This window comes from Odontesthes bonariensis, chromosome 17 (assembly GCF_027942865.1).
Source record: "Odontesthes bonariensis isolate fOdoBon6 chromosome 17, fOdoBon6.hap1, whole genome shotgun sequence".
Lineage (NCBI taxonomy): Eukaryota > Metazoa > Chordata > Actinopteri > Atheriniformes > Atherinopsidae > Odontesthes > Odontesthes bonariensis.
Genome location: NC_134522.1, coordinates 25,002,322 through 25,017,080, shown reverse-complemented (window position 1 = coordinate 25,017,080; position 14,759 = coordinate 25,002,322). Strand labels below are relative to the sequence as shown.

At 42.0% G+C, this 14,759-nt stretch overlaps 1 protein-coding gene across 2 annotated transcripts; it reads right to left on the bottom strand.

Moving 5' to 3' along the window:
- Positions 1 to 35: 35 nt before the first annotated feature.
- Positions 36 to 14,126, bottom strand: capn3a (calpain 3a, (p94)). 2 transcript variants are annotated; one of them, XM_075448198.1, is made up of 21 exons: positions 13,875 to 14,126; positions 13,339 to 13,408; positions 12,428 to 12,546; positions 10,874 to 11,007; positions 10,413 to 10,581; positions 10,061 to 10,144; positions 9,742 to 9,836; positions 9,555 to 9,632; positions 9,024 to 9,184; positions 8,663 to 8,832; positions 8,375 to 8,386; positions 7,994 to 8,202; positions 6,747 to 6,783; positions 6,169 to 6,276; positions 6,007 to 6,061; positions 5,620 to 5,684; positions 3,792 to 3,860; positions 3,510 to 3,588; positions 3,042 to 3,158; positions 1,307 to 1,365; positions 36 to 1,051 (listed from the first exon to the last, which is right to left on the bottom strand). In XM_075448198.1, the coding sequence occupies exons 1-21, from the start codon at positions 14,124 to 14,126 to the stop codon at positions 1,025 to 1,027; spliced, it is 2,169 nt and encodes a 722-aa protein (XP_075304313.1). In that variant the 3' UTR covers positions 36 to 1,024. The 2 variants fall into 2 exon arrangements, with proteins under 2 accessions (XP_075304313.1, XP_075304314.1); XM_075448199.1 differs by having other exon boundaries at positions 6,007 to 6,064; positions 6,199 to 6,276.
- Between the last annotated feature and the right edge of the window lie 633 nt (positions 14,127 to 14,759).

The window sequence follows — 14,759 nt, the reverse complement described above, 5'->3', positions numbered from 1 at the left end:
AAAACGACACGCATCTCACATCAGAACTACTGGTAACGCAGTCAAACCAGCAGCTACACATTTATTTATTTGGTTAAAATAGTTAAAAATGCAGTACACTCATTTGACCAAAGCCTTCATAGGAAAATCACAATAAAGCCGCAGTCCAACCCTTTAGCCATATTCTTTCAAATCCATATTTGAACCTCGAGTGTCGATGTTGGGAGAGAACTCGTCGGCTCCACAGTTTTCATCATGAATTCCATCCATCCACATGCAGAGCTTAAAGACTGGTAGACTGGACAGATGTCAAAGGGTGAGTTGCTGCTGGCTGGCTCTGAGATGAACAGAAGAAGCCTGAGTTTGTCCACCAGGGAGTGCTAGGTTCTAGTCCCCCACGAAATCCAAGATGATTATTGACAAAAGTGAATAAAAGACTTCTAAAAGAATTTTCTATCCTTGCTAAGACCTGTTTGAAGAAAATGTTTCAATAGAAATGTTAACAAGGAGGAGGGAGTGTTTAACAGTTTTATTCACTGTCCACCAGAGAGTCCAGGTCACTGGGATGAATAGAGGAAGAAAGCCCTTGTTTCTCAGTTTGATAGCAGAAGAAGAAAGCTAGCGGTTGAAGGAGAGGCTGTAACATTTCAAAACTGAACTAGTGCAGGAGTGGGTTGCTGTATTGGAGAGGCTCTGTGAGGTACTGTGACAGAAAAAGAGGTTGTGTGTGTTTGCTGCCTGAGAAAAGTATTGTGTAACGGTGGTGGTGTCTTCAAAAATAAGAATGATAACAAAGCTACTGACTGAAAGGAGAGGACAAAGGCAGAGAAGGAAAGGCAGAAGCTCTGAGATCCTCTGCAAGTAGAAATGGAGAGGATAAAATGGAGGAACATTTCGGTGCAGAGCTGCAAGGACTGAGGGAGGGAAGGCTGGAGGTGAGGTGGATGAAAGCTAACGGCGGTCGGGCACACTGAATATTGAGGTAAAGGCTGGTAGGTCTGGTCCTCATGTGGAGTGGAGCTCACCTGGGAGACGATGGGCCTCTCTAGGCATACATGGTCAACTGGAGCCACTGCGGGTGGTAATAAAAAAAAAAAACAATACTTCATCAGATAGTGGAAATTCTTTTGCTTTATATTTTATGCTTTAGGCATTTAGAATGGTGGAGACCCTCTGTGGAGACGGTTTATGATTTCTGAGACATTTCTGGACTGAAAAGTGAGTGCTGAGTAAAAAACTGCCCAGTTTGATACAAATATGTTTTTTTTGTTTGATGTTAATTAGCTTATACAAGAGTATCTGGTTCGTTCATGTCATGGCTACATACCTCCAGGACGCTGAGTCTGATGGTGCCATCTCCATCCTGATCAAAGGCCTGGAACGCCCCTGTGAAGAGAAACATCACACAAATTAGTGCTTTAATTCTTCTTAGAAGCTAAAAAAAAAAAAGCCATGAAGCTATTTGTTTAAAACACGGAAAATTTAAAAAAAGTACAGGCTGAAAATATGCAAACTTAAAAGAGTTTGGATGCTGTGTAAAAATGTAAAAAAAAAAAAATAATTTTTTTTTCAAAAATAAAAATAGCATTTCATTGACAACAGAACGTAGAAAACTTTCAAATTGTTCAACGTGAGACATTTGACTTTCATGAAAACCATCAGCTCATCTTGAATTTGATGGCAGCAACACATCTTAAAAAAAATTGGCACGGGGCAACAAAATCTAACAACAGGCAACAGTCAATAACATGACTTGGTATAAATAAGAGCACCTTAGAGAGGCAGAGTCTCCCAGAAGTACGGATGGGCAGAAGTTCAACGATCCAAAAAAAAAAAAAAACCCTGCATCTACAAATTTTGGAGCCATGTCAGAATAATGATCCTCAATGTGAAATATGGAACACTGAATATTCCATCACCTACAGTACAAAGTCAGTATTGGATGCCTGTGATTTTTGGGTCCTCAGAAATAAAAACAGGCACAATTCTGTCATGGAAATTACTGCGTGGGCTGTTTGTGAACACAGTTCACTGTACCTGTTCGGCACTAAATCTGCTGGAATCCCAGATCAGACAAGGACGGGACAACATTCCTCTCTCAGAGGTTCATCATCTGGTCCCCTCTGTTCCCAGATGTTTACAGGCTGTTGTTAAATGAAGAGCAGGCGCTACACAGCAGTAAACACGACCCTGTCCCAACATTTGAGACGTGTTGCTGCCATCAAATTCAAAATGCATATCAATGTTTACCAATATTATTCGTGAAATAGTCAAATTTTCCCTTTCAACATTTGGTATGTTTTCTATGTTCCGTTGTAAATAAAACTAGTGCAAACCTCTAGGATTAACAGTTGATTTAAAGAAATTAGGTGTTTTCAAGCAATGCAATGACGGCGTGAAGTTTCAAGTCTGTATCGTGTGTCATGACATCTGTGAAGACCTCATAAGAGCGCTGCTGATGTTTATCAGCCTGGAAAATGTTAGAAAGCAGTCTCTAAAGAATTTGGACCCTCACACTGTTAGACAGATTTGGCATAAATGGAGGAAACTGAAAACGACTATTACCTCAATACTGTGGATGAGCAACAAAGATCTTTCTAAGAGCAAGAAGTGTTTAGGGTCAATGAGATCCCAAAAGAACTCAGGGTAACTTCTAAACTACCAGAGGCCTTTCTCATATGGTGTAACAGTGAAAATGGAATGTTGGATGAGTTTACGAAATAAATATTTTATTGAGAATAATAGTTTTGTCAAATTTGTTTCGGTACTTTTTCTTCAATTTTAGGGGTTCTTTGAAAATCTAATGAGCTTCTCTGTCATAATTCTAAAGCGATATAGAAAGATGACAAGTTTTAATAATCTTTCTTAGTCTTTATGGATATTTACAGAGCTGAAGAGGTCCCTCAGTCTCTCAAATGTCAGAAACACAGTTGAAATGTCATTGCAAGGCTAGTAAATTGATCACGTTATTGATTGGTTTTCAAATCCATTCTGCAATCTCACAAACGCAGAGTGATCTCACACTGACTGTCTTTCAGAGTGCTGACGTGGTTCTGACTTACTGAACATGGCTTCGAGCCGGACCAGACAGCTGATGAAGCTGTCGAAGTCGATGTTCATGCTCTCGTTTGCATAACGCATGCTGATGATGTCGTATAGCTGGTTGTTGAGACGGAAGCCTGAGCGGGACACAAGACACATGACTGTACAGTGACAAGAAGATTTAGAGGATGAGTTGAAGCTGTGAGTGAAGATGGGATAAATCCCACACGTTGCATTACAGATCAGAACATGTTGTTTCACGACAACGAAATACACCCGGCGAACACAGTCAAGTGAAATTCCAAAAAGCTTCCAGCATGGTACAGTCCACAATGCCCCCATCTTCAGCTACGACTTCAGCAATCGACATTAATTTGACTGTTTATGTCAACAAAAACTGAAAATGCAACAATAAAACCCTAAAACACATGGGTTGGATTAAAAAAAGGGTAACGAGCCATCTCATTTTTTAGTGTATGTGTTATTACCTGCATCATTGACAGCATTCCTCATCTCATAACTGTTGATGCTACCAGACTGGTCAGCATCATAGTGTTTAAATATTCCCTGGAAGAAAAACACTGTCAATTTCACATACGTCACCACATTAAGTAAGAGCTTACCTGGGCTGCTCATAAATTAAAACTGGAAAAGCATTTCGCAAGAAGGAGAAAAGTTATTTGTATCACAACAACGCAGGATGAAAGTGAAAAGAGGGATTCTATTATTTCTGATGTTGTGAATACAAACAATACAAAAACCTTTCCCACCTGCCACTGTTTGATCTTATTCCAGAGATGTCTGAACTCCTGCAGATTGAGTCTTCCTGTCCCATCCATCTAACCGACAGAGTCAAGACCAAAACTGTGCAACATATTATTCCGTGTTTCAGTTCTGCTATATAGGTTTCTGGTTAACCTTAAGCCTATACGACAGACCCTACATGACTCAGGGTTAGGGTTAGTCCTTGATCATAAAGGGAATTTGACCCACAAACCCCATCTGTAATTTGTTCATTTCGTTTGAACCTTTATTTAACCAACACAAGCTCTAATAGTTGATTTTTAGTGTCTTCACTGACCAATGTGGTAGTGGATTAAACAATTGATTCCAAAAAAACTAAAAGTTTGGACAGAGGCAAGGAAAGACAGAAAGGTTTATAGAATCTATTGGTAACAGCATTCTGGAGGATTCGACAATCAGTAGATGAATTGGTGACAAGTGAGGGTGTCAGGATTGGGTGTAAAAGGATCATCCACCAAAGGCTTCGTCTTTCCAGGCAAAGATGGGTCGCAGCTCAGCACTCTGAGCCAAAATGGCTCAGAGAATTGACCAGTAAGTTCCAAAACTGAATTTTTTTTTTCTCTATTGTGAATCAATTCAAGAAGTCTGGGGAAATTTCAGAGGATAGAAAACCACTGGTAGATGTGCATGACCTTGAACAATCAGTTGGAACCGTGGTCGGTGTCGCCACAAGAGCTTTCCATCAGCACAGCCCACCGCTGCATCCAGAGGTGTAACCCGTCGCAGAGTATTAAAGGAGGATGCCATTTATCAACTTTACACTGAAACACTGCTGAGTTCTCTGGACATCGGCTCATCTCACATGGACAGAAAGACAATGAAAATTTGTTCTGTGCTTAGATGAGTTCATGTTTCAGCTGCTTTTAGGAAATATAGATGTTGGGTTTTACGTGCCAAAGCTGAGAAAAAACATCCCGCCGTTATCAACAAAAGTTGCAAATGCTAATGTCTGTGATGGTATGGTGTTAAGATACCATTGATGCAGAAGTGTATACTGGAATTTTGGAGAGACATATGCTACCATCCAGGAGATAAGTGACCATAACCTCCAAAAAGTGTGGTTTCATAGACACAGAGTGTGTGTGTGTTCGACTGGTCTGCCAGCAGTCCGGATCTGTCTCCTATAGAAAGTTCACGAAGCATCACAAAGAGGGCATCAGACAACCATGACCACAGACCGTTGAGCAGCTGAAATCTTGTATTCGGCAAGAATGGACACAGATTGTTCTGAAAAACTGCAACAATTAGTATCCGCAGTGTCAAAATAACTGAAAGGTGTAATTAAAAGAGATGCAACACAATGATAAATGTCCCTGTAGCTTTTTTCTAAAATGAATTCTGCTCGTATCAAATTTGAATTTGTTTTCGTTTTCCGAAGACATGGAAGTTGATTAGTGAAGACACCAAAACATCATTTTTATCCCGTCAAATAAGGGTTTGAATGAATTTTAAGAGAATTTTTCCTGGAACTTTTTCTGGAAATGAAGTTTGTAGAAGCAACATTTCCGTGTCACATCAGAGAAGGAAAACCTGACTTGTGCGTCCAATAAACTAATACTGCATAAAAAACCAACCTGTGTTTCATCAAATCCTCAGCTGTTACATGACCAGTTAAGACAGTGTGGGGGCAAAACTAGGTGAAGTCAGCGGTAATAAGTAAATGCAGTGGCATTAATTGAGCGCTGTGATGTGTAGACCGTGTGAGCGTCCATCACAGACCCTACCATGGGTCTCGGCAGGTTGTGCTTCTTAGAAACAACACAGCCAGCCCGCTGCACTCGATACAAAGGATACGTCCATCAGAGCAATCATGCTCCTGCAGCTCTCCAGACTGAAGCCCTCTGTGTTCAGGTCCTTATCTGAAAGGAACACAGAAAGAGCAAGAGCTGAAGAAGAGTTCGAAAACTATAAATAAGGACCGCTTGATGACAGGTTGTCAGTACTTTAATCATATTTCCATCAATAAAATGTTTTGGCACTTACCTTCCAGCACTTTTTATCTCCATCAGTTACGCATCTCAGTATCTTATATCACTTCTAATACTTATAGTGGTATGTGTCCCGTGATAATGTGAAGTAAATTAGGTAGTCGATTGGTGAACCTGTGATATCCGCTGCCAGACTGGGGCGGGCACAGAAACTCAGTAAAACGTTTAGTTCAGCGAATTAGACTCGACTCACGTTTGCTGATCACTCTATTGAGAACGTTTTTCAGTTCGTTGGCTGTGATTTCCATCTCCTGCACAATAGAGCAAAATGAAAGGAGAAGAAGAGTTCCCCAATAATTTAGTTAATAGTTTTCAGTTGTTGGTGGTTATCAAAACTGGCCTGGTCATAGTCAACCTCCTCCTTCCCCCGTCCTCCTGTACTCACATCGCCGGCTATCTCCTGAAAAATAGTCCGGAACTGCTGGTCCTCTTCGCTCTCTTCCCCTACCGAGGCTGGCGCTGGCTGAGGCGTCAGGGAGCCGCAAAGCACAGGGACGGGATAAAAGATAAAAGGAAAAAAAAATGTGAATCCACTTGTTTGGTGTGCTGCTGTCATTACGATCAAGCATATATGACCAGTGACACTTCCATGTAACTGGGTGGAAAAGATTCAATCTTGGTGTGGTCTGTTTTTTCAAAAACAGCATGTGCCCTTACAAGTGGCCTTTATAGCTTTTAACATGACAATTCTATCTGTGGAAAAGCCATTGCAAGCTGTTTTTTCCTTTGGTTTTTGCCAAGCACTGATCAGCGTGCTCAATGCCATGAATGAAACAAGAAAACCTAAAGCTGTTGAAGCAGCGAGGCTTCGCTCGGTGCAGCTTCTTTCTGTAACTGACAGGGAAATATCATCAAAAAGGTGAAGGAAAGCATAACCCAGCTCAGAACACTTCCAGTGTTTGCAGAGCTACTGTAAAGTAAGCACACACTTACCACTGGATGATCGGCCTCGATCCTGTTCTCTATCTCCCTGGGTAAAGACGAATAAACAGCAGTCACCATGGTGACATTATTATCTCATCTTGACCATAAGCCTGTATTCTGTTACTCAGCAGATTTTAGGCATTTAGGTTAAGAAAGCTAACATGGTATCTATTTTACGGTCCCTTCAGGCTTATGGTCTCACACTCATATTGCAGTAAAAATACAGAAACAGTTTGGTTAGTTTAATACAACCTGTTACTTCCTCCAGTCAAGTATTTTCTCTTATTTCTCTTGTCGAAGGCCTGATCTTCCTGATCAGAGTTAACATTTTGAATTTTAAAATGTTAAATCTGACAGCCCAAACCCTTCTTTACAACTACCAGAATCAAGTTATGACCTGTGATCTAAACCCATGTTTTTGAATTCAAAGTCTAAAGTCCTAAGAGTTGGCTGTGCTCATCCATCACATAGCCAGATTTGCAACCGGGGTCCCGGTGTGTCGGAGCGCAGGCCGGCTCTGCGTGTCATCTCGTCCTCCGGGGCACCAGGGGGAGAGGTTGGTGGTTTGCTGAGGCTTGAGTGTGCAGCGCTCAATATCTAGGAAAGTTTACCGGATCATGCCCAAATCTGAAGTCGCTTGTCCTAAAAAAGATTCCATAACAGCTTCGAACTGGGGCCGGTTTCTTCCAGCTCTATAAATCAAATCGCCGTTAAAATTGTTTGTTCTTGGTGGTTTCTGTCCCACCCACCAGACACCCTGACAAGCCCTCCCTCTTTATCAGACACACAAACCAGTTCTGCAACATGCACATAGAGGGCTGGGGAAATCTTTGAGGCTTATTATGTAACATACATATGCTAAGGCTGGGTATTGCTGGAAATATCTGCATTGGTTTCTTTAAGGTTTCTGTAATGCTGCCTGTGGGATACTTAATAGAGAATTTGATATAATGTACAACATTTATCTATCACGTGTGTAAAATGGGAATTAAATCCAGAAAAATGCAATAGAAAGAGAGTTAACAAAAAAGTTGTGCAGGACTATTTCCCCATTTTGTATATTATAAAGTATATTAACCAATATGGTTCTGACATATGTTGGATTTCAATATCTAGCCCTACTAAGAAACAAAGAATACGCATCAGCTAAGCATTTACTGTCAGAAATATTCAAGTATGACTATAATGCTTTGGTGGGAAACTATGTGCCCAGTCCCTCTGCATGCAGTCCACCCTGATCCCCCTCACCCACTCACTCTGAGGTGTTCCTCTTTTCAGAGAAGACCCGCAAGATGAACTCTCCCTCCTGGTGTGGCTCGTAGGTGGAGGGAACGATGACGTACTCGCCAGGGCTCAGGCGGAAACGCTGTGTCACCTCACGCAGGTTGATGTAGGCCTTACAACGGGCCTTGGAGGAGTTGAAGAGGAAGAAGTCCTTCTGCATGTGCTGCTTGTTTCCATGCATCTGGAGGGGGACGGTCACAATGGTGAAGGCGGGAAATGGCGAGAAAGAATGAAAATGATGGTGTTTGAAAATAGGTGAAGATGTTCACAAAAAAAAAAAAAAAACAGTGTCAGGGTGTCGGGTGTGATGAACTTGCTAAGGACCGCTCCAGTATGGCAGTTTTTTGCCTCACCTCTTTTGGCACCTGCGGAAAGACAGAAGCAGCCTCTGTTTTTGTGTCTTGAAAATGAAAATGGAAACCAAAGGCAAATACCCAAAAAAGAATTGAAAACATTCCAAAAATCTGATAACATGTGTGCACCAAAACTCATGCTTCATCCCATGGTGGCACTGCAGAGTTACACAGCACGCCACAGGTCATAAAAAGACCTTTAGCATGTTTTAACAAATGTTCAAGATTCCATGCAAACACTTGTATTTTCATAGTCTGGGAATGGTCAGTAAGAACCTAACTGGACACCTCATAAATGGCGAATCCGATGGTGTAGAGGTTGGCTCCCATCTTACGCTCTTTCCGTCTGTTCTTCTGCATCAGTGACACCACAAAGGTGCAGCCCACCTCGTTATCCTCAGGATCATCGTCCTCCTCCAGCAGGCGAAGGCGGTACTGAGGGTTTGTCCAGAATGTGTCTGCAGGGCATTTCAATCAATCAATCAATCAATCAATCAATCAATCAATCAATCAATCAATCAATCAATCAGGCTCTTCCAATAAACTTGCAGTCATTTTGAATGGACGGACAGGAGTTCTTAAACTAATAAAACGCTTATATCGTGTTAGATAAATGCAGCTTTCTGCTTCATTTTGCAGAGTAGTGCACCTGGGTAGTTCCTGCAGCCTCCGGCGGAGCAGCCTCTCACCCAGCGACCCTCATTCACAGAAACTGTCCACTTGTGGATCTTATCGTCCTCCAAGGCATCAGGTGTGAGGTTACAGATCTCGATCTTAGTGTAGTTCTTCCTGAAGTCCTCGAATGACATCCTGGATGGGACCAGAAGATACAAAGGGCTTTATTTATAACACTTTCATGTGTGACAGGTGGAAGAATTCAGAGGAGTCCCAAAGGGGCAGTTTTCCCTGTACTAAGGGTAGAAATCCTCCTTAACATGGGATCAGACTGGCAGTTCAGAAAGAAAAATATTTTTTATCATCTTTGATATCGATTGTTTGGTCTGCATCATTTTTTAAGCTCAGCCTGGATCTTACTGTTAAATGAGAGCCCAGGACATGATGGATACTCTACTTATATGCTTGGTACATTACAGGGTCTGAAGTCAAATGAGAGCCAGTTGATGTAATCCAAATTTTACAGCTGTAACCATAAGATTTATGGTCAAAAGGGGCCACTTACCAGAACTCTCCATCCTCTGCGCTTTGGTGTTGCAATTTCTCTTTCTCAGTTTTAGAGAGTGTGGCCCATTCTTTAGAGCTGTCGGATGACAGTAAAAGATCAAATTCAGAGCACTCAGATGACAGGAAATGCAGGGTAGAAAAGAAAATATCTAATTATGGTTAAAGACGACCAATAAATTCCTCACTTGTCACTCCAGGAGCCGTTCCATTCTACTTGACCCCATGGGTTCCTGAGACGCACCAGACGGGTTTTGGATTCCTTGTGCTGAGACGGTTTACACTGCAGTAAAAAACAATGATAAATAAATTCAGAAATGATCTTTATTCATTTTACCAGTGTGTATACATTAATGGCCCAAAGGGATTTGCCCTCCAAATGCTGGCCTTGCTACAGCGAGCTGCGCAAATGATTCACCAAGTCACGGATTTGCTGCAAAGCTCTGCAAAGCCACACTGACTGCACAACACACTTTAATGCCTCCACAGCAAAGCAGCCTGCTTTACCTCCTCCACTGCCGTCACAGAGTAGGCGTGACCCTTCACGAGTCCGGTCACGGTACGAGTCTCGAAGCGAGCAGGAACCAGGGACTGCAGAGGAAACAGGAAACGTTTAAAATCTTAAAAAGACATGCTACACCTTTAATTTGGGCAATATCAAGGTTTTTTTGCACCATGACAAAGTTCACACAGCAAGGTGCAGACCAGCACAACGACACAGCATCTGGGTTCTACTGATAAACAGCTGCTCCACATGCTTAATTCTGATGGCAATAGATGATTCTCCAACAAATGACCAACAGAATCCCTGCGCCGGACATCCTCCGTATCAATCTGAGATAAAAAAAAAATATCTCACATCAATGGAGCAACCCATGAGCGAGCCTCTCGCCAGGGCTTTCTTCATGATCTTGTAGAGCTCTTTGGGAGCCTCCTTCATCTCGTAAAACTCAGTGACGCCACCAGTGAAATCCTCCATGGCCTCTGTGGTGTTTCCACCCTTAAGGGCCTCGTAGGAGCCGTGCAGCCTGGAAATAGAAAGAAGTGAAGGCGGAAGTTTAAACTGCCATTTACCTGCCACTCGTGCCTCTACTTTAAATCTAATAGGTCAGCATGTCAAAATGGACATATAACATCTGATAAGCAGTCAACAAAATATCTAACTCATTTTACAGATGTGAAACAAAAAAAAAAAAACATCTGTAGCCATTACCATGAAATAGGAATATATAAAATAATGAATCATGCTGGTTGAGGATTGTGAATAAATGCAGCCCCTGGAAGCCCTGCTACCCTCCACTGCAAAGGAAAACGACTCACTTGGCATAGGCCTTCTCCACCAGGGCGCTCCAGAACTCGTTCCTCTCAGCTGACTTAGTGAAGACAAGCTGGTTGTTGAATGTCGGGATGCGGTCGTCAATGACAACATCCACCCAGTCACCATAGCGCCAGAACTGAAGGTTGGAAGGAAGCCAAGCAGGAAACAATATATAGAGAATCAGTTTCTTAAAGCATGAGAAGATAACTTCTACACACTTGTTTCTGTTTGCCAGTAGCAATTTAAACTGCGAGTTATCACTAGAACCGCCAAGGGCTGGTTGAAACTGAAAAGCAACCCCCTGTATATAACACTTTTTCCCAAAATTATCCTCTTTGACATTTTGTGAATAATGTAATGTCTGTGATACAAAATGCAATAATTATGGTTATTTGTATCTAGAACCACCAACAGGGTAATATCAACCCCACAGGAAACTCTGCCACAATGCTGCAAGCAGTCCTCACACCACAACTTTTGCCCTGCAGTCGAGCTGTGGCTTGATCGACCGACAGCGAGAGACATGAGAGCTAGGTTGATATGGTGTATTTAATTGAGCAATAGATCCATCTATAGATGGATTTCATCAGTTTCATAGAGGCATAGGTGAGATCAGAGGATGGGCCTCCGTCAGAGCTGCATTGATCCCAGAATGACCCCGTTTACGTTCACAACTGCCTTAACCATTCATCAGCCAAAATGTCCTGCAAATGAATATTCTATGAAGTATTATTTTCATTCATTTCTTCTTGTCATAGTAATTGTTTTAAATCCCGCCACTGTGGGATGAATAAAGTGTTTTTCTATTCTATTCTATTCTTGTTTTGTTCAGTATTTTTCTTGCCTCAGCTCAACATTCTTTGATGCATGATGAATTAAATCAATATCCACTGACATCAAGCACTCCATTTAGTTTTTCAGGCATGATGTTATCAATAATTCGTTGTTGTTTTTTTAATTAATGCTCTCTAACAATTTGACATTTCTTATCAGAAATACAAGCCTGAAGTACTTGCATTGTTAAAATGAATTGTCCCAACATGCTGGATTTAGCCTTAAGTCTGCTTACAATTCCTGAAAAGGAACTAAATAATACCTCTATAAACGTCATCTCCATCATTGTTGATGCTGCTCTGGCATCAACCCTCCGGTGTTTGTAGGGAGTACTGAAATGTTGCTCATGTGTCATATGTCAAATAGAGCTGCAAACAACAGTTGCTTTCATTCCTGGTTAACCTTTTTGGTTAAATTTTTTTACTTGATAATTCAATTAGCCTTTAAAGCTGTAACTCAAAATATTGTAAAAGTGAAAATTAGTCCTTCAGTCCAAAGTAACATCATCAAATGTGTTTGGGGCCAATTGATATTTGACATATTTGCTTATCAGAATAGCAAACAACTCACCAACTTTTTGAACTAACAAACTGATCGTTGCAGATCTTACATCCACTGCTGACTATATTTGTTCCTTGTTGGTTTCAGAACACTCTAGTTTTGAGAGAATAAGAAGATGTCGATGTCAGGATTCATAGCAAACTTAGATTGTTGTTTCATACCTGGAAGTGAAAGATGCCAGCATAGCTCTCTGAGAGGCTTTGCTCTTGGGGAACCACTCGATACAGGAGCTTCTCATTCAAGGTGAGGCAAGCAATAGCAGCCAGCAACCAGCAATCACCTAAACACACCAAATAAGGTCTTTTGTAAGTTTTTTTTTTTTTTTTTCCAATCCTGGGCTAATAATAATTCTCAAATGTGTACTTTTGCTGCCCATGTTAGGAGAAAGAAATAATTCAGTACTTTTTTACAGCTGAAAGTCTCACCGCGTCTCTAATCCTGTTATGTGGTCTTAAATGTGTTTCCTTTTCTCTGCTCACCAGAACCAGCATAAGTAAATAATATGTCCTCATGCCACAGGAATTCCTCTCCTGGATATATTTTGTTGCCCAGGGAAGAAAAAAGATGGCCGCTGAGTGCTGATGTTTGTATTTTCTGGTTGTCCAGGTGTTTGGCAGGGTGTTATCTGCTGTGCTTAGAACAATGTAAGTTTTTCAACAGGAACGGCTAACAGTGTCTGCCAGGACTTTTGTCCCTTTGGTCCCCTTTATTTGCTGTCCGAACGAAACAACAATGGGAAGTGCTGCTGGTTGGAATCCCTTCCAAAAGAGTAAGCACAATATGGGGAGGCCGCTGCAGGCCGAGAGGCCGCGTGCAGGGGATCGATGGGATGTGTGCAAACCTATACAAACGGTCATTGTAGAACGTTGTCCCAACTATTCTGTTCCCAGACGGTTTTCAGCAATTTTGATCAGTTAATAAACCAAACACTGAACGTGATGAGATAATTATTCTTTTTGTTATATTTTCCTCCGTTTTATTGAAATCAGTGGCAAAATAAAATCTAATAAAATCTAAATTATAACCATTCCCTTCACTAAACGAGGAGAAAACGGTTTATGATGCAGTTTACCTAGATCCCCCTGACAGATGTCTGTCCTACTGGCTCCTCCAACAATGAACTGAGGGTTCTCACAGATTTCCTGCAGACAGTAAACACAAAGAGGAGTTAACTTCAGTCAGAGAAAGAACTAGGAATTAGTTGATTTTTACTGTTGACCTGCCTGCTGATGGAGTATTCGGACTGTAAGCTTCTCAAGATAACTAATAAAATATTCATTTCATTGGAGCTACTAAACCCAAAACTGGAAAACAAAGGAACAATCAGTCTTTCAGCATGCATGGTAATACAGTAATTCAGCCCAGATCCATCCATGTAGATCTGCTGGGAAGTATTTCGGTCCCATCTGCATCTCCAGGTACAATCCCACAGCAGCCTCTGTTTCTCACCTGATAGCCCTCATCAGTTTGGATAAAACGCAGCTTTTCCTTGCAGGTGTGATGTCTCTGTGTGTAAAAAGTTCCACCTCCCACATGTGTGATCCATCCCCTCTTTATTTAACTTTGCACCCAACGTGCCTCTTCGTGCACCAAGCCTCCCCCTCCTACCTTGGGCCTTTTCCAGACGATGTTCTTGACCTTGTTGGACTTGTGTCCGAGCTCCTTGAAGCCCAGGGACTCCACGGTGGCCGGGAAAGAGTCATCCTCAAACAGGCTCTTTTTCTGAAGGCACTCCTGTCTCAGCGCGTTGAAATCCTGGCCGTTGAAGCGGAGGGGCTTGTTCAGAGACCCTTCCCCGTCTCTCCTCTCTCGTTCCCGGATCAACCGGTCGCAGAAAAAACCAGATGGTGTATATGGCATCTCTTCCCAGCTGATGTTTTTTTCTTGGGGAAAAAAAAAAACTGGCCTTTTCCACTTGTACTAAAGTCTTACAAGCCAAAAGACCCTGGCATAAATCCAAACAGCTAATGTCTGATTGGCTCTCTCTTTGTGTGACGTCCCCCTCCCCTTCGTCACAGAGCAGAAAGAGACATTCACCTCACATGGATTCACCTTTTGCGCTGCCATTCACGTACACACACACACACACACGGACAGACGCTCACACATCACCTAAACATCGATTTGTTGGCCTCCCATTGGCTGACGCGAACAATGATCTTTCCCAGCCTGTGCTCTGGTGCCATCATTGTTGGGTGACACAAAGGCCAGCGGGCTGCGCCAGAGGGCATGTAAAGATTGGTTGGTGGATGCCCTGCCTCAGCAGAAGGCATTCAAGCCCTTAAACCTATTCTCAATGGAGCTCAGCGTTGAGCAGTCTCAGCATAACTAAAGCAGGCTAATGCTATGAAGAGTATCATCCATTTTTAGCACGGGTGGGAAAAAATACAAACTAAGTCAAGTGTTTTGGAATTTGTTACAGCAGATCATCCCCTATAAACCCTCACATAGCTGAAGAAGTTAAATGCAGTGAACACTGTGCACTTTATCAGA

What these genes read in the sequence shown, in the direction of transcription:
- capn3a (XM_075448198.1), bottom strand. Translation starts at nt 14,126, where the DNA reads ATGCCATATACACCATCTGGTTTTTTCTGCGACCGGTTGATCCGGGAA. An exon ending in GCAGAGGATGGAGAGTTCTG is followed by an intron (nt 9,185 to 9,554) that starts GTAAGTGGCCCC and finishes GGTCCCATCCAG; the next exon opens with GATGTCATTCGAGGACTTCA. An exon ending in GAAAAGAGGAACACCTCAGA is followed by an intron (nt 6,784 to 7,993) that starts GTGAGTGGGTGA and finishes GTCTTTACCCAG; the next exon opens with GGAGATAGAGAACAGGATCG.